At 68.0% G+C, this 21,984-nt stretch overlaps 1 protein-coding gene across 15 annotated transcripts in view; it reads left to right on the top strand.

The window, feature by feature from the left end:
- The window catches only part of PLEC (plectin), a 124,784-nt gene that overhangs the window by 56,002 nt on the left and 46,798 nt on the right, over positions 1 to 21,984 (top strand). For 9 of the 15 annotated variants that reach the window (XM_054018942.1, XM_054018945.1, XM_054018953.1 and 6 more), the window contains exons 2-9: positions 5,333 to 5,394; positions 12,638 to 12,727; positions 13,385 to 13,420; positions 15,569 to 15,646; positions 16,125 to 16,217; positions 18,307 to 18,473; positions 21,097 to 21,212; positions 21,411 to 21,517. In XM_054018942.1, coding sequence (XP_053874917.1) covers positions 5,333 to 5,394; positions 12,638 to 12,727; positions 13,385 to 13,420; positions 15,569 to 15,646; positions 16,125 to 16,217; positions 18,307 to 18,473; positions 21,097 to 21,212; positions 21,411 to 21,517 — 749 coding nt within the window. Of the gene's footprint in view, positions 1 to 2,921; positions 3,051 to 5,332; positions 5,395 to 11,532; positions 11,548 to 12,637; positions 12,728 to 13,384; positions 13,421 to 15,568; positions 15,647 to 16,124; positions 16,218 to 18,306; positions 18,474 to 21,096; positions 21,213 to 21,410; positions 21,518 to 21,984 lie in introns of those variants that run through there. The other 6 variants (XM_054018943.1, XM_054018941.1, XM_054018938.1 and 3 more) reach the window with 5 other exon arrangements.

The raw sequence follows: 21,984 nt of genomic DNA, 5'->3' as shown, positions 1-21,984 counted from the left end.
ACTGTATTATATGCATATAATATATTACACTTACACTCACACACACACAAACACACTCCGTCTTGTTGTTACCAATTAGTTGCTCCCCTTAACTTCACTGGCCAGGTGAGTTAGATGGGGGAGGGGGTGGAGCCGGGCTTCTGCCGATCCGGATCGATGCTCCCATGTTGACAAGACGAGACCCGGGGTCCTCTGCAAGACACCTCACTTTTATAGCAGCTTTCCTCTTATGCAAATCTAGACCAGATTCAAACTCTGTGTCTGTGTCCATTGGTCCTTTGTGCTGCTTTCTTTTGAGTGTTGTCCCAATGCTGCAAAGAGGGTGTTTCCAAAAGAAGGTGCTTGCTTCTAACCCCCGAGGCCATCGGTATGTCTGCTTCTCTTTAATGAGCCCACTTGACACGTTTTATTGTCCTTGGGTCTGGCTCCCAGCCCCTCTCCAACAGTTGAGGCTGTCTGGAGGTGCTGCCTTCCATGCCTTGCTCATCCACACCTCATTCATTCAACAGGGCAATTGATTGAGGGGGGGGGGGGAAAGCTCTTGTTCTACTGCTAGCAAAAAGAAATTTTTCTTCTATCTTATTCTATCCTTAGGGGCTATAATATTATACCAAGGGCAATGCAAAGTTTCTAAATGAGGCTTTGATACAAAGTCCCATGAAAACAGAGGTCACACGTGGGTAGACCCACCACAAGGTTATATGAAGAGGCACAATGTAAAGTCATATGAAAATTATCAGAGATTTATCTACAACAGCACCCCCTGCTGGGAGCCCCCCTAGCCTGTGCCCTGCCCCCACAGTGCCCCCTGCTGGGAGCCCCCCCACACAGCCAGTGCCCTGCCCCCCCAGCACCCTCTGCTGGGAGCCCCCCCACACAGCCAGTGCCCTGCCCCGCCCTGCTCCCACAGCACCCCCTGCTGGGAGAGGCTGGGCTGGAGTCGCCAGAAGCTGCCCCCCAGTCTGCGCCCTGCCCCGACCCCCACAGAGCCCCCTGCTGGGAGCCCCCACACACAGCCAGTGCCCTGCCCCGCCCTGCCCCCCCCGAGTCCCCTGCTGGGAGCCCCCCCCACAGCCAGTGCCCTGCCCCGCCCTGCCCCCACAGCGCCCCCTGCTGGGAGACCCCCAACACAGCCAGTGTCCTGCCGCGCCCCCCCAGCACCCCCTGCTGGGAAGTGACTGTCTTGGCTGCCGGCAGAATGTGAGTGAGCGCCCAGCTATGTGACGTGGGTTGGCGTCAGCCGGGGCCAGGCAGCTCATTGCTCCATATGTGTCAGTGGCTGGAAAATACTTGTGGTTTAGAAACCGTTGTAGGGCACATTCCTCCCGCGCTGGCCCCGGCCCAGCTCTGCTCCTTGGAAACCGAGGGGGCGGTGGCTGGGAAGCGAGGGGGGGCAGCTGGATCCAGCACCTCCACCTTTCCTGCCCTTTGCCCCGTCGGGTGGCATTGGGGCTGGCCCACGGCCTCGTCGGGGGCTGCTGGGAGCCGGCTCTGGTCCATGCTTGCCCCAGGGCAGCCCCGGCCCCACACCGGGCCCTGCCAAGGGCTGCGAGGGGTTCTGAGCCCCTGGGCCGGTGGACACGGTTCTGCCCCCAGCCCTAGCCTGGAGCTGGGGAAATGCTCTGGCAGCAGAGGGGCCAGGCGGCTGTGATTTGCGAGTGGGTCACGCCCAGAGAGCAAACAGGACGGGGAGGCCCTGTCACTCCTGGCCTGGCCCCCGCGGGGGGCTGCCCGCCGAGCTGGGGCTGTCTCTGCTTCTGTGCCCCGGCCGCCCGTGCTGGGCCGTTTTGGGGCTAGCGAAGGTGGCGTGCTGGAGCCCTGGCCGTGCCCGGTGCACTCAGCCCTGCCCGGGGGGAGGGGCTGTTCTGGGCATGTGGGGAGTTCGCTGCGCTGGGGGGGCCGGGGGCGTGTGGGACATGGCACGTGCCCCTAGGTGGGCCCTGGGCTGAGCTCCGCCGGCTCCTTGTGCCCGTGGGGCTGGGGAGAGCTTCCTGCTCCGTCTCCAGAGGGCGCCCTGCTCGGAGCAGGGCGTGTCCCTCAGGCTGCATGAGTCACAGTGCAGCCATGTGCTGCAGCCCCCCCTCGCCCTGGGGGCGTGTGCAAGGTCCATGCTGCACCCAGGCGCCGGCTTCCTGTACCCTGGGCGCGGCTGGGGTTCCCCTCTGCAGCCCCTCCCCCACGCCGGGCACATGGCTGGGGAAGGGGTGCTGGCCCTTCCCCTCCCCAGGCCTGCTCCGGGGCTCTCTGCTGCTGGCCCTGTCACGGGGGCACCGTGGGGCTCATGGGGTCTCTGGCCTGCGCTGACTGACTGAGGTGGGCTGGAGCCGAGGGGGAGGGGCACAGGGCGGGGAGGTGTATTCTCCTGTGCCCACCACCCAGCATCACAGGGGGAGTCTCCCCAAGGGCTGTGGGGCACTGGGGCCGTGCCCCCCATGCAGGTGGGGGTGGCTGCTGGGCCATGACAGTGGGAGATCCCTGGGCCTGGGGCAGCTCTCAGCTGTCCCGACAGGGGCACCCAAATGGGCATCAGAGCCCAGATCCCCTCCCGGGGGACAGTCCAGCCTGGCCCACCTGCCCCCAGGTGCAGCCCTCTGACCCCCCCAGCGTCGGGCCCCCAGGTGCAGCCCTCTGACCCCCCCCCCCCCCGCGTCAGATCCCCAGCGCAGGCTGGCTGGGCCAGGAAAGGGTTACTAGCAGGAGCTGGTGTCTGTGGGCTTGGAGGTTTCCTGGCTCTGGCAGCAGGGCAGGGCTGTGCCCGGGCTCTGGGCGGGGAGCCCCCGCCCCCCCCCCCACCAGCCGCTCTCCGGGGGAGGAGTCTGGGGAGCGAAGGGCAGGCCTGGTTCCCTGGGGCAGAGGAGCTGGAGCCGGGGTGGGGAGAGCTGCTCAGCGCTGCCTCTCCAGTCACCGGCCAGGCTGCTGGGCAGGGCAGGGCGGGGATCGCTGGAGAGTGCCAGGGACCATGTCCAGGCAGCGGCTGCGGAGCCCGGAGCTGGAGGGCCCCGAGGAGAACCTCTACCTGGCCGTGCTGAGGGCCACGGAGGGCAAGAAAGGTACCGAGCCGCTGCCAGCCTGCCCCCAGCCTGGGCTTTCTGCAGAGGGGGCTGGGCTGTGCCTGCGGGATGGGGGGATGTGATGTACCTGGGGGATGGGGTGGGGGCTGTACCTGGAGGGTGTGGGGGATTGCTTGTGTTGGGGGCTCTGTCCTAAGGCCGTAGAGCGGCTATGTGGAGACCATGCTGGCTGGGGGCTGCTCTGTGGGGGGCTGTGACCCTCCTTGTGGTGCCAGTCCCTGTGCTCTGTGGGGAGGGGGGGGCAGGTCCTGTGCCCTGGCTGCTGTGAGCTCTGCCCTGCACACTGCCGGGATACATGCCCACCCGTGGGGCATTCCATGCTGGGGGGTGACCCCCATGGCACTGTGGCCCCCAGGTCGCTCTGAGCGCCCCCTAGGGGCCCCAGCTGTCCAGCCATAGCTATAGGGGGCCCAGGTGTCTGGGGTGTGGCTGTGGGGGGAGGGGAGATCTATGTGGGGTCCGGGGGGGGGCTCCTGCCAGCTCTGCCCCCTGCTCCCAGCCCCACCCCTGAGCCCCGCCATGGCAACTCCCCCCCTCCCCCCAGTGGGGGTCGTGCCCAGTGAGTGGCGGGCGGGGGCTGGGCACTTCCTGCCCCGCCCAGCCCGTGTGGGGAGCAGCTGTGCCCATATGGAATGGGGTGTGGGGAGGGCCTAGGAGAGGCGTCCCGGGGCTCGATGGCCACCTCCTGTCTTGGGGTGGTGTCCAGCTGGAGCTGAGCCCCAGGGGTGTGTCTGTGCCTCCCCGTCCGGCTGGGTTTCCCTTCCTGCCGCCCCCTTGTCTGCTGGGAGCCGCCCTGCCCGGCTGCCCCTCAGGGAGCAGCCCCCGCCCCTGGGGTCCCACGGGGGAAGCCAGCCCTGCCCCCTGGAGGCGCCCGGCGTGGCGAGTGTCTGGCCCCGGGCGGCTGGGAGCTGCACAAGCAGATCTCCACGCTCTCCTGGCCGGACAAGACACGACACGTGAAACCCACATGGGGGGGCAGCCCTGCCACCCCCCCGGGCGGTGAGCCTGTTGGGGCTGTGGGGGGTCCCCCTTCATTCAGGCTTGGAGGAGGGGGTGGGTTCTGGGAGGGGAGTGTGGCCATCTACACCTGGGACAAGGGGGGATGTTATCCTGGGCTAACTGCTGTTGGGGTGGGGCCCTAGCGCATCCTGGGGCGTTTCCAGCCTCCTCTCTGACCCACAGCTCGCCTGTCCCCGCTGGGCTGTGACCCGCTCGCTGGGGGTGTTACGCAGGGGCCTAGGGGATCCTTCCTGTCCCAGGCAGGTCAGCGTCCCCCCCACCCCTCACGGGCCCAGGCGTCCTAGTCCTGAGCCCCCCAGAGGCCAGTGCAGGACTGGGCGGAGCCTGTCTCCGGAGGGGGTGGGTCTGAGCTGCCCCTTGGAGAGGGGTCGGGGTCCCCACAGGGCTCTGGAGGGGTTCAGCACGAGGGACTGTGGGGCTGGTGCCCCAGCTCCAGAAACACCTGGGGGGGGGCATTGGAGTGGCCCCTCTGCTCCCTGCCTGCCGTGGGGCTGGGTCTTGTCCTGCAGCCCTCAGAGATGGGGGTGTCTGTGGGGTGAGAGATGGGCCCCCTGGCTCAGGCAGGGAGCCGGGGGGCACATGGGCATCGCTCCTGGCGCTGCCTGCCCGTGGCCTGGCGTTCCCAGTCCTGCGGTGCTGAGGTGGGGCTGGATGGGCACCGGAGCAGCACGGCCCGTCCTGCCAGAAATGGGTCCCAGCCCCCAAGTCTGCTGTGGGGCCCACCCCAGTGTCTGCAGGCCGCAGGGCGGGGCGGGGCGGGGTGCCTGGGCTGTTCTCCGGGAAGCCCTGGCCTGCTGGCCGTGCAGACAGCTGCCCCCTGCGGTGTCCCAGCGCCCCGTCTCCCCACGGCTCTCCCAGTAGTGACTGAGCCCCCCCCCCGCCCCTTGGCTCGCCTGCCCCCCCGCTGAGGCTGCTGTGACCCATGTGGGAGTGGGGGCAGGGAGCTGCTCTGGGGCACTGCCCGTCAGCTCCTCGTGCCCGGGGCTGGGCATGGGGCACAGCGGGGGGCGTGGCGCCTGAGTCACTGCAACCGTTTCCTTCCCATTGGCACCGATGAGTCAGGCCCCTTCCTGCCTGTGCTGAGCTCTGGGAGCTGCAGGGTCTCGCTCATCCCTCTTCCTGCCTCTTCTGAGCTCTGGCCCTGCTGGCCGGGGGGCTGCCCTGGCTCTTCCTCCCCAGACTCTGTAAGCCCCTGTGCCCCCCACCCCACGCGCTAACCCCCATGGTCTCCTCTCTTGCAGATGAGCGAGACCGGGTCCAGAAGAAAACCTTCACCAAATGGGTCAACAAGCACCTCATCAAGGTAAGGGTGCCCCCCCGGGGGCAGGGGCAGGGGGTGGGGTCTCCCTGTGGAGGGCAGGACAGCAGGGGTGACAGCCCAGGGCAGGGCAGGTCCCTCACTTTTAATAGGCAGCGCCTGGTTAGCCTGTGGAACTCACTGCTGCAGGATGGGTGGAGTGAACAGCTGACAATGGGCGGCTCTGACTGGGGGAGCAAAGTGCTGGCTTGCGGGAGGGTCACTGCATTGCTTTCAGGCCCAGCAGCCCGGTGTCAATTCACCCCCGGTCCCTGGAGCCGGGACTCTCCCCGTGTGGGGCCCAGTTATGGAAGGCCAGAACTCCCCAATCTCTTTCTCAGGGGTGGCTCTCAGGAGGGGAGACCCCCTTGGAGGGGACCCTAGCCCCTGGGGGCCCTAGCCTCCTTCAGCTGGTGACTACCTGAGTGCCCTGTGTCTGACCACCCCTGTCTGGCTGCGAGGTGCAGTCCTCCATCCTGCCACACTACCTGCAGGGCCCCCCCTTCATGGCTGCCCTGGCCCAGCCTCACCTCTGCACTGGGGGGTGTAGGATGCCAGAGTTGGGATGGAGAAGGGCACACGGAGGGCAACCTGCACCTCCCCGTGTGTGACCTGGGGCTGGAGGACTAGGCTTCGCTGTGTGGGAGTCACAGAGTAAGTGACCAGGAGGCGCTGTCTGCGCTGGGTCGGAGCATTGGGACACCTGGGCTGGGCAGGGGGTTCCCTAGATCGCGTCTGCAGCCCGTTCCCAGCCCCCCGGGGCACTCGCCTGGAACTCGCAGGCTGCGGTGGGCAGGAGAGCAGAGAGTGCAGCCTGGGGCACTGCCCAGCACGGATTGGTAATGCCCTGGCGGGAGCACGGGGAGCAGTACCTGCCTGCAGTGAGGGGAGGCGAGGGCCAGCTGTGCCCACCCCTCGCTGGGAGGACCATCCACATCTGGCGCCTGGCTCCGCTCTCCTCCTGGTGTGGGCCCCAGCCGGAGGGCTTGGGCGGGTGAGAGAAGGGGTCCCTGGCAGGGGGCAGGCAGGAGACAAGCGCTGGGCACCTGAGCATTGGCAAGCTGGTGTGCTCTGACCAGGCAGGGGGCAGTTCAGGAGGCCAGGGACAAGCCTCCGGAGTCTCCTGGCCCGGAAGGAACCGCTCTGCCCCGTGCCCGCAGGCAGCCCTGTGCCCGGCCGAGCTGGCTGGCTGCCTCTCCTCCCACGGCCGTGCTGAGCGCCTGCGGCCCGGCTCTGAATGGGCGATTGTGCTGCGGCCCCGTGGAGAAGGGAATGTTCCGGGTGGCGTTGATGAAGCAGGATTGCAGAGTTGTGCGGACAGTGTCCTGCTCCCCCACCCCCGCCGCAGCCAGGCGCTTGCGAAAACTGGGCTCTTCTGTGTCTTCTGCTGTGGAAAGTCGGCTCTGCCCCCCAGCAATTCAGCCAGGCCCTTCTGATGGGCCTGGGGAAGACGGGAAGTGCCTGGCAGGATCCGCCTGGGCCCTGCCTCCTGCCCGCCGGGGCTGGCACCGGGGGGAGCGGCAGGAACCCTGCAGCAGGGAGTGCTGGGCTGGTGGGGCAGCCCCCTCGCCCCGGATAGGAGGGACTGGAGCCCTTTTTGTTCTCATGAGTCACATCACTGTCTCCTCTGCCCTGGAGCTTGCTGAGCTCTCGGCCTCCCTGGCATCTTGTAGCAGGGAGTTCCCCAGGTCGCTTCAGTGCATGAAGGGGGATGCGCTTCCCCCAAGGAAGGGCCATTGCTCCAGCGAGGTGAAGGCTGTCATGGGGGGCACTTCTTAGGGCCTCCCTGCCTGTGCTGCCTCCCCCGCTACGGGTGGTGCCGTTGGTCACCTCGGCCCACGGAGTGCCCCCGTCTCTCTCGTCCCTCATCAGGTCTGTGCTGCGTGTGCTGGGCTCTCAGGGCTGTTTCACCCCCATCTGGAGGTGCTGCCACACCTGCGCATGTAACTGCTAATGCCTGGCCTGGCCAAGTGCAGGGACACAGACGCAGCCCCATGTCTAACCCAACGCCCGGCCCGGCCGAGTGCAGGGACACGGCCCCGGCTCCGTATCTAACCAGTAACGCCCGGCCCGGCCGAGTGCAGGGACATGGCCCCGGCTCCGTATCTAACCAGTAACGCCTGGCCTGGCCGAGTGCAGGGACATGGCCCCGGCTCCGTATCTAACCAGTAACGCCCAGCCCGGCTGAGCGCAGGGACATGGCCCCAGCCCCGTATCTAACTAGTAACGCCCGGCCCGGCCGAGCGTAGGGACATGGCCCCATATCTAACCAGTAACACCCAGCCCGGCCGAGTGCAGGGACATGGCCCCGGCTCCGTATCTAACCAGTAACGCCTGGCCTGGCCGAGTGCAGGGACATGGCCCCGGCTCCGTATCTAACTAGTAACGCCCGGCCCGGCCGAGCGTAGGGACATGGCCCCATATCTAACCAGTAACACCCAGCCCGGCCGAGTGCAGGGACATGGCCCCGGCTCCGTATCTAACCAGTAACGCCCGGCCCGGCCGAGCGTAGGGACATGGCCCCATATCTAACCAGTAACGCCCAGCCCGGCCGAGCGCAGGGACATGGCCCCAGCCCCGTATCTAACTAGTAACGCCCGGCCCGGCCGAGCGTAGGGACATGGCCCCATATCTAACCAGTAACACCCAGCCCGGCCGAGCGCAGGGACATGGCCTTGGCCCCGTATCTAACTAGTAACGCCCGGCCCGGCCGAGCGTAGGGACATGGCCCCATATCTAACCAGTAACACCCAGCCCGGCCGAGCGCAGGGACATGGCCTTGGCCCCGTATCTAACTAGTAACGCCCGGCCCGGCCGAGCGTAGGGACATGGCCCCATATCTAACCAGTAACACCCAGCCCGGCCGAGCGCAGGGACATGGCCCCGGCCCCGTATCTAACTAGTAACGCCCGGCCCGGTTGAGCATGGGGACACGGCCCTGGCCCTCCGTGTAACCAGTAACGCCCGGCCCGGCCGAGCGCAGGGACATGGCCCCAGCCCCGTATCTAACCAGTAACGCCCGGCCCGGCCGAGCGCAGGGACATGGCCCCAGCCCCGTATCTAACCAGTAACACCCAGCCCGGCCGAGTGCAGGGACATGGCCCCGGCTCCGTATCTAACCAGTAACGCCTGGCCTGGCCGAGTGCAGGGACATGGCCCCGGCTCCGTATCTAACTAGTAACGCCCGGCCCGGCCGAGCGTAGGGACATGGCCCCATATCTAACCAGTAACACCCAGCCCGGCCGAGTGCAGGGACATGGCCCCGGCTCCGTATCTAACCAGTAACGCCCGGCCCGGCCGAGCGTAGGGACATGGCCCCATATCTAACCAGTAACGCCCAGCCCGGCCGAGCGCAGGGACATGGCCCCAGCCCCGTATCTAACTAGTAACGCCCGGCCCGGCCGAGCGTAGGGACATGGCCCCATATCTAACCAGTAACACCCAGCCCGGCCGAGCGCAGGGACATGGCCTTGGCCCCGTATCTAACTAGTAACGCCCGGCCCGGCCGAGCGTAGGGACATGGCCCCATATCTAACCAGTAACACCCAGCCCGGCCGAGCGCAGGGACATGGCCCCGGCCCCGTATCTAACTAGTAACGCCCGGCCCGGTTGAGCATGGGGACACGGCCCTGGCCCTCCGTGTAACCAGTAACGCCCGGCCCGGCCGAGCGCAGGGACATGGCCCCAGCCCCGTATCTAACCAGTAACGCCCGGCCCGGCCGAGCGCAGGGACATGGCCCCAGCCCCGTATCTAACCAGTAACACCCAGCCCGGCCGAGTGCAGGGACATGGCCCCGGCTCCGTATCTAACCAGTAACGCCTGGCCTGGCCGAGTGCAGGGACATGGCCCCGGCTCCGTATCTAACTAGTAACGCCCGGCCCGGCCGAGCGTAGGGACATGGCCCCATATCTAACCAGTAACACCCAGCCCGGCCGAGTGCAGGGACATGGCCCCGGCTCCGTATCTAACCAGTAACGCCCGGCCCGGCCGAGCGTAGGGACATGGCCCCATATCTAACCAGTAACGCCCAGCCCGGCCGAGCGCAGGGACATGGCCCCAGCCCCGTATCTAACTAGTAACGCCCGGCCCGGCCGAGCGTAGGGACATGGCCCCATATCTAACCAGTAACACCCAGCCCGGCCGAGCGCAGGGACATGGCCTTGGCCCCGTATCTAACTAGTAACGCCCGGCCCGGCCGAGCGTAGGGACATGGCCCCATATCTAACCAGTAACACCCAGCCCGGCCGAGCGCAGGGACATGGCCCCGGCCCCGTATCTAACTAGTAACGCCCGGCCCGGTTGAGCATGGGGACACGGCCCTGGCCCTCCGTGTAACCAGTAACGCCCGGCCCGGCCGAGCGCAGGGACATGGCCCCAGCCCCGTATCTAACCAGTAACGCCCGGCCCGGCCGAGCGCAGGGACATGGCCCCAGCCCCGTATCTAACCAGTAACACCCAGCCCGGCCGAGTGCAGGGACATGGCCCCGGCTCCGTATCTAACCAGTAACGCCTGGCCTGGCCGAGTGCAGGGACATGGCCCCGGCTCCGTATCTAACTAGTAACGCCCGGCCCGGCCGAGCGTAGGGACATGGCCCCATATCTAACCAGTAACACCCAGCCCGGCCGAGTGCAGGGACATGGCCCCGGCTCCGTATCTAACCAGTAACGCCCGGCCCGGCCGAGCGTAGGGACATGGCCCCATATCTAACCAGTAACGCCCAGCCCGGCCGAGCGCAGGGACATGGCCCCAGCCCCGTATCTAACTAGTAACGCCCGGCCCGGCCGAGCGTAGGGACATGGCCCCATATCTAACCAGTAACACCCAGCCCGGCCGAGCGCAGGGACATGGCCTTGGCCCCGTATCTAACTAGTAACGCCCGGCCCGGCCGAGCGTAGGGACATGGCCCCATATCTAACCAGTAACACCCAGCCCGGCCGAGCGCAGGGACATGGCCCCGGCCCCGTATCTAACTAGTAACGCCCGGCCCGGTTGAGCATGGGGACACGGCCCTGGCCCTCCGTGTAACCAGTAACGCCCGGCCCGGCCGAGCGCAGGGACATGGCCCCAGCCCCGTATCTAACCAGTAACGCCCGGCCCGGCCGAGCGCAGGGACATGGCCCCAGCCCCATATCTAACCAGTAACGCCTGGTCCGGCCGAGCGCAGGGACATGGCCCCGGCCCCGTATCTAAACAGTAACGCCCGGCCCAGTTGAGCATGGGGACACGGCCCCGGCCCTGCGTGTAACCAGTAACGCCCAGCCCGGCCGAGCGCAGGGCCCTCGCCCCGCGTGTAACCAGTAACGCCCAGCAGAGCACAGGGACACAGCCACAGACCCACACAGCGCAGGGACACGGACCCGTCCCCGCACAGTGCAGGGACATGCCGCCTCTCGGCACCAGCCTTGGCTCCGGCACCACGAGCCAGTCCCGGCTCCCGAGAGCAGCACACGCTGGAGCCCGCCTGCCCTGCCCCCACACGCGTGTCTGGCCACGCACATGCTCGTGTGCCTGCCTGCACCGGCCCCGTGCCAGGCCTGTAATCCCTGCCCCCGCACTCGGTGCACTCAGCTCCCCGGGGGCAGGGCCTGTCCTGGCTGGGGAGCATCCGGCACACCCCAAACGGGCGCAGACGTGGCCAGGGCCCTGGGCTAACTGCACAGGCAGAGCGCAGGGCGGCCCATGGGGGGCAGCACATGGGGCCAGGCAGGCGATGGCCGGGCTGGCTGCACTGCAGGCTGTGGGGCTGGATGGATGGGAGCTCGCTGGCCTGACCCATGTGAGGCTGGCACAAGGAGCCCCTGCTCTGTGCAGCTCTGCAGTTCCGCCGTGGGGGGAGGGGGTCTCTCTGCTTTGGCTGGGCTCCCCCTCACTCCCAGGGGCCTGCTGGGCCGGGCTCTCCCTGTGGGCTGCACCTGGCCAAGCCGAGGGGCTCCAGGGCCACCGCCCGGAGTGGAGCGTCCAGTGTGGGGGGCCCAGGATCCCTGCTGTGCTCACGGCCCCAGGGCGGGGGCAGCTGGCAGGAGCACTGGCAGCAGGCCGGGCGTCCCCACGCTGTGCCTGGGGAGCTGAACGCCGGGTCTGCGCAACCTCTCTGCTCCTAACCCCCCTCTCTCTCTCTCCCTGCCCTCCCCTCCTGCCGCAGCACTGGCGAGCAGAGGTAGGTGGCATCCGGTCCTGTGCACGGCGTGACCCACGGCATCGCGCATGGCTCCTGTCTCCCTCGCTGCTCCCCAGGCGGGGCCATGGGCTCGGGGCTGTGGGGGGCGGAGGCCATGGGCTGGCAGGGCTCAGGGGCAGCGCACTACAGCACCCGGAGCCAGGCGCTCTGGCCCCAGCCTGGCCCTGCCAGCATCAGTGCAGCGGGGAAGGCGGCCAGCCCAGTCCCCAGGGTGGGTCAGGCCCTGAAACCACCAGCCTCGGGCAGTGCAAACACTGCCTGCCAGGCCCCACAGACCCCGCTAGCCCCATACAGGTTAGCGATAGGCACATGCCAAGCCCCGCAGAATGCCCAGGCCCGCTGTGAGACGCAGCCCAGGGCCAGCGCCCGGCTGGGGACCCGGCACAGGGAGAAAGAGCAGCCGTCCAGGTGACAGGGAGAAGGATACTGAAACCAAATGGTCGCCCGCTCTCTGGAGCCTGTGCTCCGCTACCCGGTTCCCCTCCTGGCTCAAGAGCGTTCTCTCCAGCGTTTCCAGCCCAGGCTGGCTGAGCCCCCGCTTTCCTGACTACCGACCAGGGCACCGGGTGGGGGGCGGGGGTGTCCTCTGCTTTCTGGAAACACCCCCAGAGTTCATTGGTTTTACGCCTAGACAGGACAACCCCTGAGGCTTGCTTGTCCCTGTGTGCTCCGTTCCTGGTGACGTCACCGCTCTTGGCTCACGTTTGCCTTTGTGTGTAAACGGGCGTCCGGTGTCTAGCTTGTGGCGCTGATGTACAGCGCTCCCTTGTCTCCTGTGTGGAGGACGCGGGTTCAGGCATGTCGCCTTTGGGAACACGGTGTTCTGGTTCGGAGCCACGCCGCCTTGCATGGCACACACGTGCATTTTGCAGTGACCGTGATGACCAGTGTGACCATGGCTTTCATGTGAGCCCTTCTATGCTGTTCACTGGGGGAGTCAGATTCCTGCCCCTCTTATCAGCTGGGCCAGGGCAGGCTGCCTGGCTCGGGGTTGGGCCGAGGGCTGGCCGGCGGCTCCATGGCTGGGGGTAGCTTTGCCCCCGGTTACGGTTCCTTTCCGTCTCTGCAGGCTCAGCGCCATGTCAGCGACCTGTACGAGGACCTGCGGGATGGCCACAACCTCATCTCGCTGCTGGAGGTGCTCTCGGGGGACACGCTGGTAGGTGGTGCCGCTGGCTTCCGGACTGCAGCTTCCGCACAGCCTCTCTGCTGGCTCCCTCCTCTGCCGTCCAGTGCCCAGCGCAGGGAGCCCTGTCCTGGCCGGGTCGGGGCACAGAGCAGCTTTGGAGAGGGGAGAGGTTCTCAGGGCGAGTGTCTGCTCTGCGCTGTTACCCCCCCACGCCACACCCTCCTCTTTCCCCCAGCGTCACCCCCGCCCGGGCACGTCCTCGCCTGCTGACCCATAGGCTGGGCCCCTGGCCCGGCCCAGCACCACCTCCGCCAGACCCCCGGGCCCCTGCAGACTCTGGCCCGGTCCCCTTGAAGGAGGGTCGGGCCCCTTGCTTCCCCGGCACACCTGCCTGCTGACCCCGCATGCCCTGTGACCCCTGACCTCTTGCTTGCTGTACCTACTAGGGAAATCAGTCTAGTTCCTAGGCTCCCCCTTGCCCCCAGGGCCCCCCCGGCTCAGGCCCTGGCCTCACCCCACCCCGCGCCCGAGACTCGGTCCCCCCGGTGCATCGTGGGCTTTTAACACATTAACATTACTTTGCTACACTGAACTTTCTGCTTCTTTGTACCTGTCTGCTGACCTCTGACCCCTGACCTCTGCCCTCTGGCCTTTGCCTCCTTTCTTTGCACTGCTCTTGCTGGCTAGCCGAGGGAGCGCGACGTGATCAGGAGCTTGCGGTTGGTGAGTGGTTCTGCCTTTGCTCTCGCACGGCCGTGCGCCGCCCGATTGGCTGGGGAGACATGACATCATGGCAAGCCCAGCCAATCGGAGCTTGGCTAAACCTGCCGCTCGCCTGCGATTGGCTAGGCTGGTGTGACGAGCGTGCCCAGGCGTCGGGGTGCAGCCGCGGTGCGGGCACGGCGGGGGGACCCACGGGGTCCCGCTCTGGGGCCTGCAAAGCTCCTGTTGGCCGTGCCATGCAGGCCAGGCTGGGACCGGCCTGGGGGGCAGAGACCTCTCAGAGCCACGGGCTGGGGGGCAGCCCAGGGGGCCTGCGGGGCCCGGGTCAGGGCAGAGGCCAACTGGAATTCGCTTGGGGTGGGGCTCATCTCCTGTGGGCAGCACTGGGCTGGGAGTGCTGCAGGGACGGGGCGGGGGCAGCAGGGGGCGCTCTCCCCAGCAGGCAGGGCTGGCCCCACGGCAGCGCTAGGGGGCGCTGTGCTGCAGGGACGGGGTGGGGGCAGCAGGGGGCGCTCTCCCCTGGCCGGCGGGGCTGGCCCCACGGCAGCGCTAGGGGGCGCTGTGCTGCAGGGACGGGGCGGTGGGCTCAGCAGGGGGCGATCTCCCCAGCAGGCAGGGCTGGCCCCAGGGTGGCGCTATGGGGCGGGGGCTCAGCAGGGCGCGCTCTCCCCAGCAGGCAGGGCTGGCCCCACAGCAGCGCTAGGGGGCGCTGTGCTGCAGGGACCGGGGGGGGGGTGATCTCCCAGCAGGCCATGCAGGCCCAGTGTCCCAGCCTGGTGCTTGTGGGCGGGGGGCTCTCCCCTCTGTTGGCGTGACCGCAGTGCCCCAGCAGTCGTGCGTGGTCTGACACGGAGGTCCTGGTCCCTCTTGGCCGTGTGAGCGCCAGGTCCCTTTTTGCAGGGCAGGAGGTTTACGCCACATCCCTTGCGCTGTCCTCGGCGCCCCTTGCAGGCTCAGTGAGCGCCACGTGCTGGGTGGGGCATACACCACTGCTGTACTCACCCCATAGGGGGCTGTGTTTCCAGGGGGTGCCATCTAGGGCTCCGGAGCTCTCGCTGTCCCCAGGCCGTGTGGGGAGGGCGCAGGAAGGCAGAGCTGGGCCCTGGCCTGCCCTGGCGCTGGAGGGTGCTGGCCGTGGGGCAGGACCGGCCGGCTGTATCCAGGTGCCCTGGAGGAAGCTAGGAGCAGCAGCCCAGCCGTGCTCAGCACTTTCCTCGCTATTGTTTCATTCGGCACATTTCCTCCCAGTGCCCCGCGGGAGCAGCTAGTGGCCGAGGATTTCCGGGCCCAGCCCCGCACCCCCTGCGCTGCCCCTTCCTTCAGGCTCCACGCTCCACAGCTCTGGCCTGCTGTTCCAGAGACAGCTAGCAAAGGGGGGTCCCTGCCAGGCAGTCCAGCTGGGCTGTGCCCCCTCTCCTGGGCACTGCCCTTGGAGCGCTGCTGCCAGGGCACCTGGAGAGGTGGTGCCCGGGTGGGTTGAGCTGGGGCAGTTGGCTCTGTGGCCTGGTGGGACCCTGGCCCTGTGCACCACCTGGTTCCCCCCTTCTGGGGGCGCCGAGGCCAGCAGCCCTTCCCCTCCAGCCCCTGTCCTCTGTCCGCATGGTTTGCAAGCCCTGTGCTAATCCTGCCTGCGCCGTGAGCCCTGGTCCCGTCCTGAGCGCCTCGTCCGCGGCACCCCCACTTTGCAGCCTCGGGGTCGGGGCAGCCGGGGATCCCTGGGTGCGATTCTTCTCTGACCCCGGAGAGCGGGGCCCCGGCTTCCCCGCTGGCAATGGGCTCCCGAGGCCCAACAGTCGAAGGGCAGGGCCCGCTCAGGCTGGGTGGTAGTGCGGGGAGAGGGGCTGAGTCTGTTCCCGCTGCGCCCCTCGGGGTGACTGCTGGGGCATGGGGCAATGGAACGGGCGCCTGGGAGAGGGGCCAGTCAGGGCTAGCTAGGCCTGGCCAGGGGCCACTCAGCTCCCTGCCCCACCCTGGGGGAGGGGGCCTGGCACTACTGACTGGGGGCACCAGGTGTTGGGTTCCTCTTGCTCTCAGTTCTCCTTGGAGCCCTGGTGCTGCCCTGTGTGGGGGGAGGAGTGCTCAGGGCACTGGGGGGGCCCTGGCATCCCGGCTCAGCCACTCACCCCCCTGCTCCTTCTGTCTCTGCAGCCCCGCGAGAAGGGGCGAATGCGCTTCCATAAGCTGCAGAATGTGCAGATTGCCCTGGATTACCTGAAACACCGGCAGGTGAGCTGCTTTGGGGGGGGCAGGTGAGCTGCGTGTGTATGTGGGGGGCAGGTGAGCTGCGTGTGTATGTGGGGGCAGGTGAGCTGTGTCGGGGGGCAGGTGAGCTGTGTGTGTAGGGGGGGCAGGTGAGCTGTGTCGGGGGGCAGGTGAGCTGCGTGTGTATGTGGGGGCAGGTGAGCTGTGTCGGGGGGCAGGTGAGCTGTGTGTGTAGGGGGGGCAGGTGAGCTGCGTGTGTCTGTGGGGGGGGGGGCAGGTGAGCTGCGTGTGTGGGGGGGCAGGCCAGGCCGGGGAGCAGGGGAGGGACAGGCTCCACCGTTGCTGAGCTGGGGAAGGGGTTTCCCTAGGGGCGGGGGAAGGACAGACTCTGCCCCTGCTGAGTTGGGGGGGTCTCCCTAGGGCGTGGGGAAGGGGCAGGCCCCAGGCCTGCTGCCTGAGGAGCCCGTCGGACCCCTTGGCGTAACCGCTCTGGTGTCGGCAGGTGAAGCTGGTGAACATCCGCAATGATGACATCGCCGACGGCAACCCCAAGCTCACGCTGGGCCTCATCTGGACCATCATCCTCCACTTCCAGGTGAGCCTGGCTCCACCTGCCCCATGCGCCTCCCCCCCAACCAGCTCTGGCCCCCCCCCCAGCGCCCCCTGCTGGGAGCTCCCCCCCAGCCAGCGCCCTGCCCCCCCACAGCTCCCCACAGCACCCCCTGCTGGGAAAGGCCAGGGCTGGTCGCTCTCTCTCGTTCACTGGCTGCCCTGGGGCCGAGCTGCCAAGCAGGGGCTGCTCCGGGAGGCCCTGCGGGAGTGCTGTGGGCAGGGCTGAGGGGGGAGCTGCTCTGGAGTGGGGCGAGACCCGGGGGCTCCCTGCTTCTCCCTCCCCTGGCCCCGCACGCTCTTGGAGCCAGGCGCCCTGCAGCTGGGGTGTGGCCCTGCGGGGAATGCTGAGCTCTGCCAGCCCCGGCACGGCGGGGGAGGGGAGCTGCCGGGGCGGGAACGCTGCAGCCGCAGGGGCAGCGTTTTGGAGGCTGAGTCACCTGCTCCCTGGGCCAGGCTGCCGAAGCGCGGCTTAGCCCCAGGGCGGAGCCTGGCAGCCACGGTGACTCAGACCCACGGGCCTTGGCTGGCAGCCGCGAGCTAGCCACAATCGTTTCCTGTCCCCGCCGGTGCTGGAGCTGCCCGGTTCTCACCGACCACCTGGGAACGGCAGGAACCAGTGGAGCTGCCCCCAGCTACCGGGCACAGGGTTCCTGGCATGGCCGCCCCGCTCCATTGCACGCGGGTCCCCTCCTGCTGGGGAGCCCTGTCCTGCCTGGCCTGGAGCTGGGCCTCGCTCACTCGCTGTTCTCCCTGGCCAGGCTCTGCAGCTCCTCTGCTCATAGTCCCAGTAGAGCGCAGCCCCCAGGGCTGGGAACGGGGTGGGGCAGGGCCCGCCTCCCCCACAGGCTGCACTGGGGAGGGGGGCAGCTCAGCATGCAGAGACCAACCAAAGGGCTTTGAACCCAGGAGTCCTGGCGTTCCAGGAGGCTGCCCGTGGGCTCCTTTCCCTGCCCGGAGCAGGAGAACGGGACCAGGCTGGGGCCCGGGCAGTGCCCGGGGCAGAATCTGTGCTGCAGCAGTGAGGGAGCAGCCAGGGCGAGCTGGCCAGGGAGTGCCCAGGGCATCGGGACCTGCCGAGTGCTCTGGGGAGAGCACCGGGAGTGGAGAGATGCCAGGCAGCTGGCGGAGCAGGTGCTTCCGTCTTGCCCGCTGTTGCGGCCCAGCCTGCAGCCTCTGTCGGGGGGGCGTGTGCAGCAGACGTGTCCCTGGCTGGGGGCCAGCGAGCCCCCCTGCGGCGGGGGTGCGTGCGGAGCCGTGCTCTCTCGGGCTGCGGTTCAGGCACCATTTCCGCCGGGGTTGGGAGTTTGTGCCCAGCGTGGGCGCTTGTGGTGAGCGCCAGCGACTGGAGCCTCTAACCGCCCCCCGTGGGCTGCGGTCCCAAGTGAAACAGGAAGGAGGCTGCTGTGTCCTGGGGTGGGGGTGTCACGGAGTCCCAGGCTGCTCGGGAACCCCCGAGTGAAGCCAGGCAGGACTGTGGTGCCCCCTGTGAGCTCCCCACGGCGAGTCCCCCTGGGTGGGACCCCCGGGGAAGCCTTGTGCACCCCCAAAGGGCCCTGCCCCCCACTCCACAGGCAGCCGTGACTCTCAGAAGGGTTATTAGTCGACAGGAACACAGGGTAGGACAGAGCTTGTTAGCACAGAAATCGGAGACCGACTCCTCCCAGCTGCCTGGCCTCCCTCAGCCCCACTGCCCCTCCTTCCTCCTTCGTCTCTTTCCCAGGCCAGCAGGTTACCTGCTCTGCACCAACATCACTGGCTGGTCCTTGCAGTGGACTGGGACCAGCCATCAGTTGCCAGGATACATGGTGTCGGCTGTTCTCTGCAGCCAGTCCCAGTCACGCCTGCCCTCTCCAGGTCTCTGCAATGGTCACACCCTTTTCCCACCACCCAGAGACTTGAGTAACACAGAAGGGAAACTGAGGCAGGCACAGTATTCAGAGAAAACATTAAGAACATTCCCACTTCGTCCCAGGGTGTCCTTGGGCCGGGGGGTGGAGGAGGCCCCAGTGGGGCACTGGGCAGGGGCTCCGCAGGGCCAGGGTGACTGACTGACGTGCGCCCGTCCCTTCCAGATCTCGGACATCCAGGTGAGCGGGCAGTCCGAGGACATGACGGCCAAGGAGAAGCTGCTGCTGTGGTCACAGCGCATGGTGGAGGGCTACCAGGGCCTGCGCTGCGACAACTTCACCACCAGCTGGCGGGACGGGCGTCTCTTTAACGCCATCATCCACCATCACAAGTGAGAGACGGGCAGGGGCTGGGCATGGTCTGCACTGGGGGGTGAGGGCCGGAGGGGGGATCAGGGACTCACACTCGCTGGCTGGTAAGTGCGTGCCCAGGGGCTGCCCCACACGCAGCTCTGCCAGCCCAGGGGTGCTGGGCTCCCTCGCTCTGGGGCTGGGGGGCAGCGGCTGCTCTGTGTGGTCTGGGCCCAACCCCCCTTGGCTGGGGCTGCCTCCCCGGGCTGGCAGAGGCTCTGCGGGACAGGGCGGCGAGGGTGCCCTGCCCCTGCTCGGCTCTGGCAGGCACTGACGCCCCAGGCAGCCAGTTCTGTGGGAGCGTGTCGGGACGGTAAGCTGGATAGTTCAGAGGGGTGGAGCCGGGCCGCACCCTGTGCCAGCCCTGGAGCCGGGAACTGTTTTCCCTTCCCAGACTCCTGGGGGCTGGCGCAGCCCCCCCAGCTAGCCCCTCTCCTAGCCACCGGGGCTCCCCAGGCAAGTGACCCCAGCGGATATGCCGCAGCTGCTGCCGGGGTCCCTGAGCCGCCCTGCAGTCCCCACGGGGGGTCCCAGCGCAGTGCTGGGAGCAGTGGGCTGGGCAGGTCCAGGAGGGGGGCTCTCCAAGTAGAGTAGGGGCAGCGCGTGCAGGCAGATCACATCGGGCCCGTCTCAGCAGGATCGGGCCCGTCTCACTTGCCTGCCCTTGGAGCCCCCCGCAGCCGGGCCTGGCGCTTGGGGACCGTGTTAAATGCAAAATGCCCAGACGAGTTCCAGCCCCCTCCGACCCCCGTACACGTCGCCTGCCTGGAACTGCCCATCCCCAGCACACAGCGCTGCCCTCGGCTGGGGGCACCAGGCTGGGAGCCGGGGCGGGGGGGGAGTGGGGGCTGCTGGAGGCTACGTCAGCTCCCGCTTTCTTCTGTAAGTGTAACAAGTATGTACAGGAGCCGCCCCGCCCTGGGAGAGGCAGGGGGAGAACGCGGGGCTGGCAGCACAGCCCAGCCCAGCCCAGCCGCCACTCTGGGGAGAGGGCAGCCCCCGACAGCGCAGCGCCAGGGCGGGCGGATCAGCCAGCGGCTCCCGGCTCCCAGCGCAGCGCCAGGGCGGGCGACTCAGGCAGTGGCTCCCGGCTCCCAGCGCCAGGCCAGGGCGGGCGGATTAGCCAGCGGCTCCCGGCTCCCAGCGCAGCGCCAGGCCAGGGCGACTCAGGCAGTGGCTCCCGGCTCCCAGCGCAGCGCCAGGCCAGGGCGGGCGGATTAGCCAGCGGGTCCCGGCTCCCAGCGCAGTGCCAGGCCAGGGCGGGCGGATTAGCCAGCGGGTCCCGGCTCCCAGTGCCAGGCCAGGGCGACTCAGGCAGTGGGTCCCGGCTCCCAGCGCAGCGAGCAGAGGAAGGCTCGGGCCCCAGCATGGAGAGGAGCTCGCGCCAGCGGGTGAAGAAGAAGCTGCAGCACCGGGCGCTGGGCGGCTCAGCGGGGTCCCGGGCGGGGGCAGAGGAGCAGGTGGTGATGCTGTGCGAGGAGATCGCCGACCCCGCTGTGCTGGAGACCTCCAATGTCAGCAGCTCGCTGTACTCCCTCCACTCCACCCTGCGCCTCCAGGAACTGTAGGCATCGCGCCAGCCGGGGCATCGCTGCTGCGAAGACGGGGTGCAGCGGGGGGTGCTAGGGGAGCCAGGGCAAAGCCTTGACTGGCCGCGGCTGCCCCCTCCCCCCAGGCTGCACTGGCGGGGGGGCTGCAGCTGATCTGGTGGGGGGACGGGCAAAGCTTGTTCTGCTTCAGCTCACCCCCCGGGTGCATAATTCAGTTAAAGACCCGCGTTTACAGAAACCTGGGCCGGCCCCTGCCTGAGCAGGGCCCCCAGGCCGTCTGGCGCAGCGGCGGTGGGGCGGGGGTAGTTGGATCTGCAGAGCTGGAGCAGATCTGCCGGCTCTGGGCAGCATTACCTGGCTCCCGCTCCCTGCCGGGCTGCGGGCTCCTGATGGGGCCGCCAAGCCCCGGAGCCGGGGGAGCTGCCCCGTTGCTGTGAGGGGCTCGGTGCCAGCGGCAGGGCTGGGGGAGAATGACCCACGGCACAGCTGTTGTACTGTTGTACAGGAGCCAGCCTGACGGCTGGGCAGGGAGAGGGGCAGCGCACTGCCCCAGAGCATCGGGACTGGGGGGAGCTGCTGTGCTGAGCCCCAGGGGCTGGTCGGAGCTCTCCCGGCCCCACAGCCGACACCCTGCGGGGGGGAGAAGGGGAGGGGCTCAGGGGCTGCCAGCCCCTCATGTGGTGTGAGTCAGTGTCTCGTGTTTCCCTCAGGAGTGCAAAGGTTAAGTGTCGCGTCTTGCCCGCTCGCCTGCAAGGGGTCCCGGTGCCGCAGCCCGCCCACCCGCCCGCCCGTGAGGGGTGCTGCCCACAGGGTTCTCCTAGCCCCAGCAGCGGGGGATGCTGGTGATGCGCTGTCTGTGGGCACAGACCTGGCCCAGCCCGCAGCTCCCGCCAGACGGTGCCCCCAGGTGTCCCAGCTGCTGCAGCCCTGGCATGGCATGCGGGGGGGGGAGCTCTGTCGATGGGTCCCAGAGCAGGCTCCGAGCTGGGCTTGGGGTTTGCAGTTGTGGGGATTCCCGGCCCCTGGCCCCTCACACGCTCTGTCTCTGACGCAGGCCCATGCTCATCGACATGAACAAGGTGTATCGCCAGACCAACCTGGAGAACCTGGACCAGGCCTTCACCGTGGCCGAGCGGGACTTGGGGGTGACGCGCCTGCTGGACCCTGAAGGTACGAGGTGCCTCGCACACGGCCCCTCCCTGGCATGAGGCAGCCCCGATGGCTCTGCTCCCTGCAGGGAGCCCTTGGGTGCAGCAGCTCCTCGGCCTGGGGGTGCATCCCATGAGCACGGGGGGCAGCCCCCTGCAGGTGGAGACCCCTGGGCTGGGGCTCCCCCCACAGCCGCTCACGCTCTGCCCCTCCCCCCAGATGTGGACGTGCCCCAGCCGGATGAGAAGTCCATCATCACCTACGTCTCGTCGCTGTATGACGTCATGCCCCGCGTGCCTGACGTGTCGGTCGGCCTCAAGGCCAATGTGAGTATGGGGCTGTGGAGGCCAGGGGGCTTCGGGGCCGCAGCGTCTCTGGGGCTGGCCTGTGCGCAGCCTGTCGGGGTCCGGGAACCCCGCTGTGCACAGGGACAGGCCGTGAGACGCCGGCAATCCCTCTCTCCACGCTTCCTGCAGCGGGACCCGGGCGATCTGCAGAGACCCCAGGGAACATGATGGTGCCTGAGGCTGTGGGCTGGTGCCAGAGAGGCGGGCTAAGCATAGAGCTCCCCCCAGTCCCTTGCCCAACCCCTGACGCTGCCGCTTTTGGTCTCCAGCTCAGCCGTGCTTCCCTGCAGTCACGGAGCCCCAGCTAGGCCCCAGCTTGAGAGCGGTCTGGGAGGAGCCCTTCAGTGAGCCAGACCCCCGGGGGCCTCTCTCCCTGCTCAGCCTGACCTCTGGGGGCTCCAGCCCTCCTGTCCCCCCCTCAGCTCTGCCCAGCGAGTCCAACCGAG

This window comes from Malaclemys terrapin, chromosome 2 (genome assembly GCF_027887155.1).
Source record: "Malaclemys terrapin pileata isolate rMalTer1 chromosome 2, rMalTer1.hap1, whole genome shotgun sequence".
NCBI lineage: Eukaryota > Metazoa > Chordata > Testudines > Emydidae > Malaclemys > Malaclemys terrapin.
This window is presented reverse-complemented; position numbering and strand designations above follow the sequence as displayed.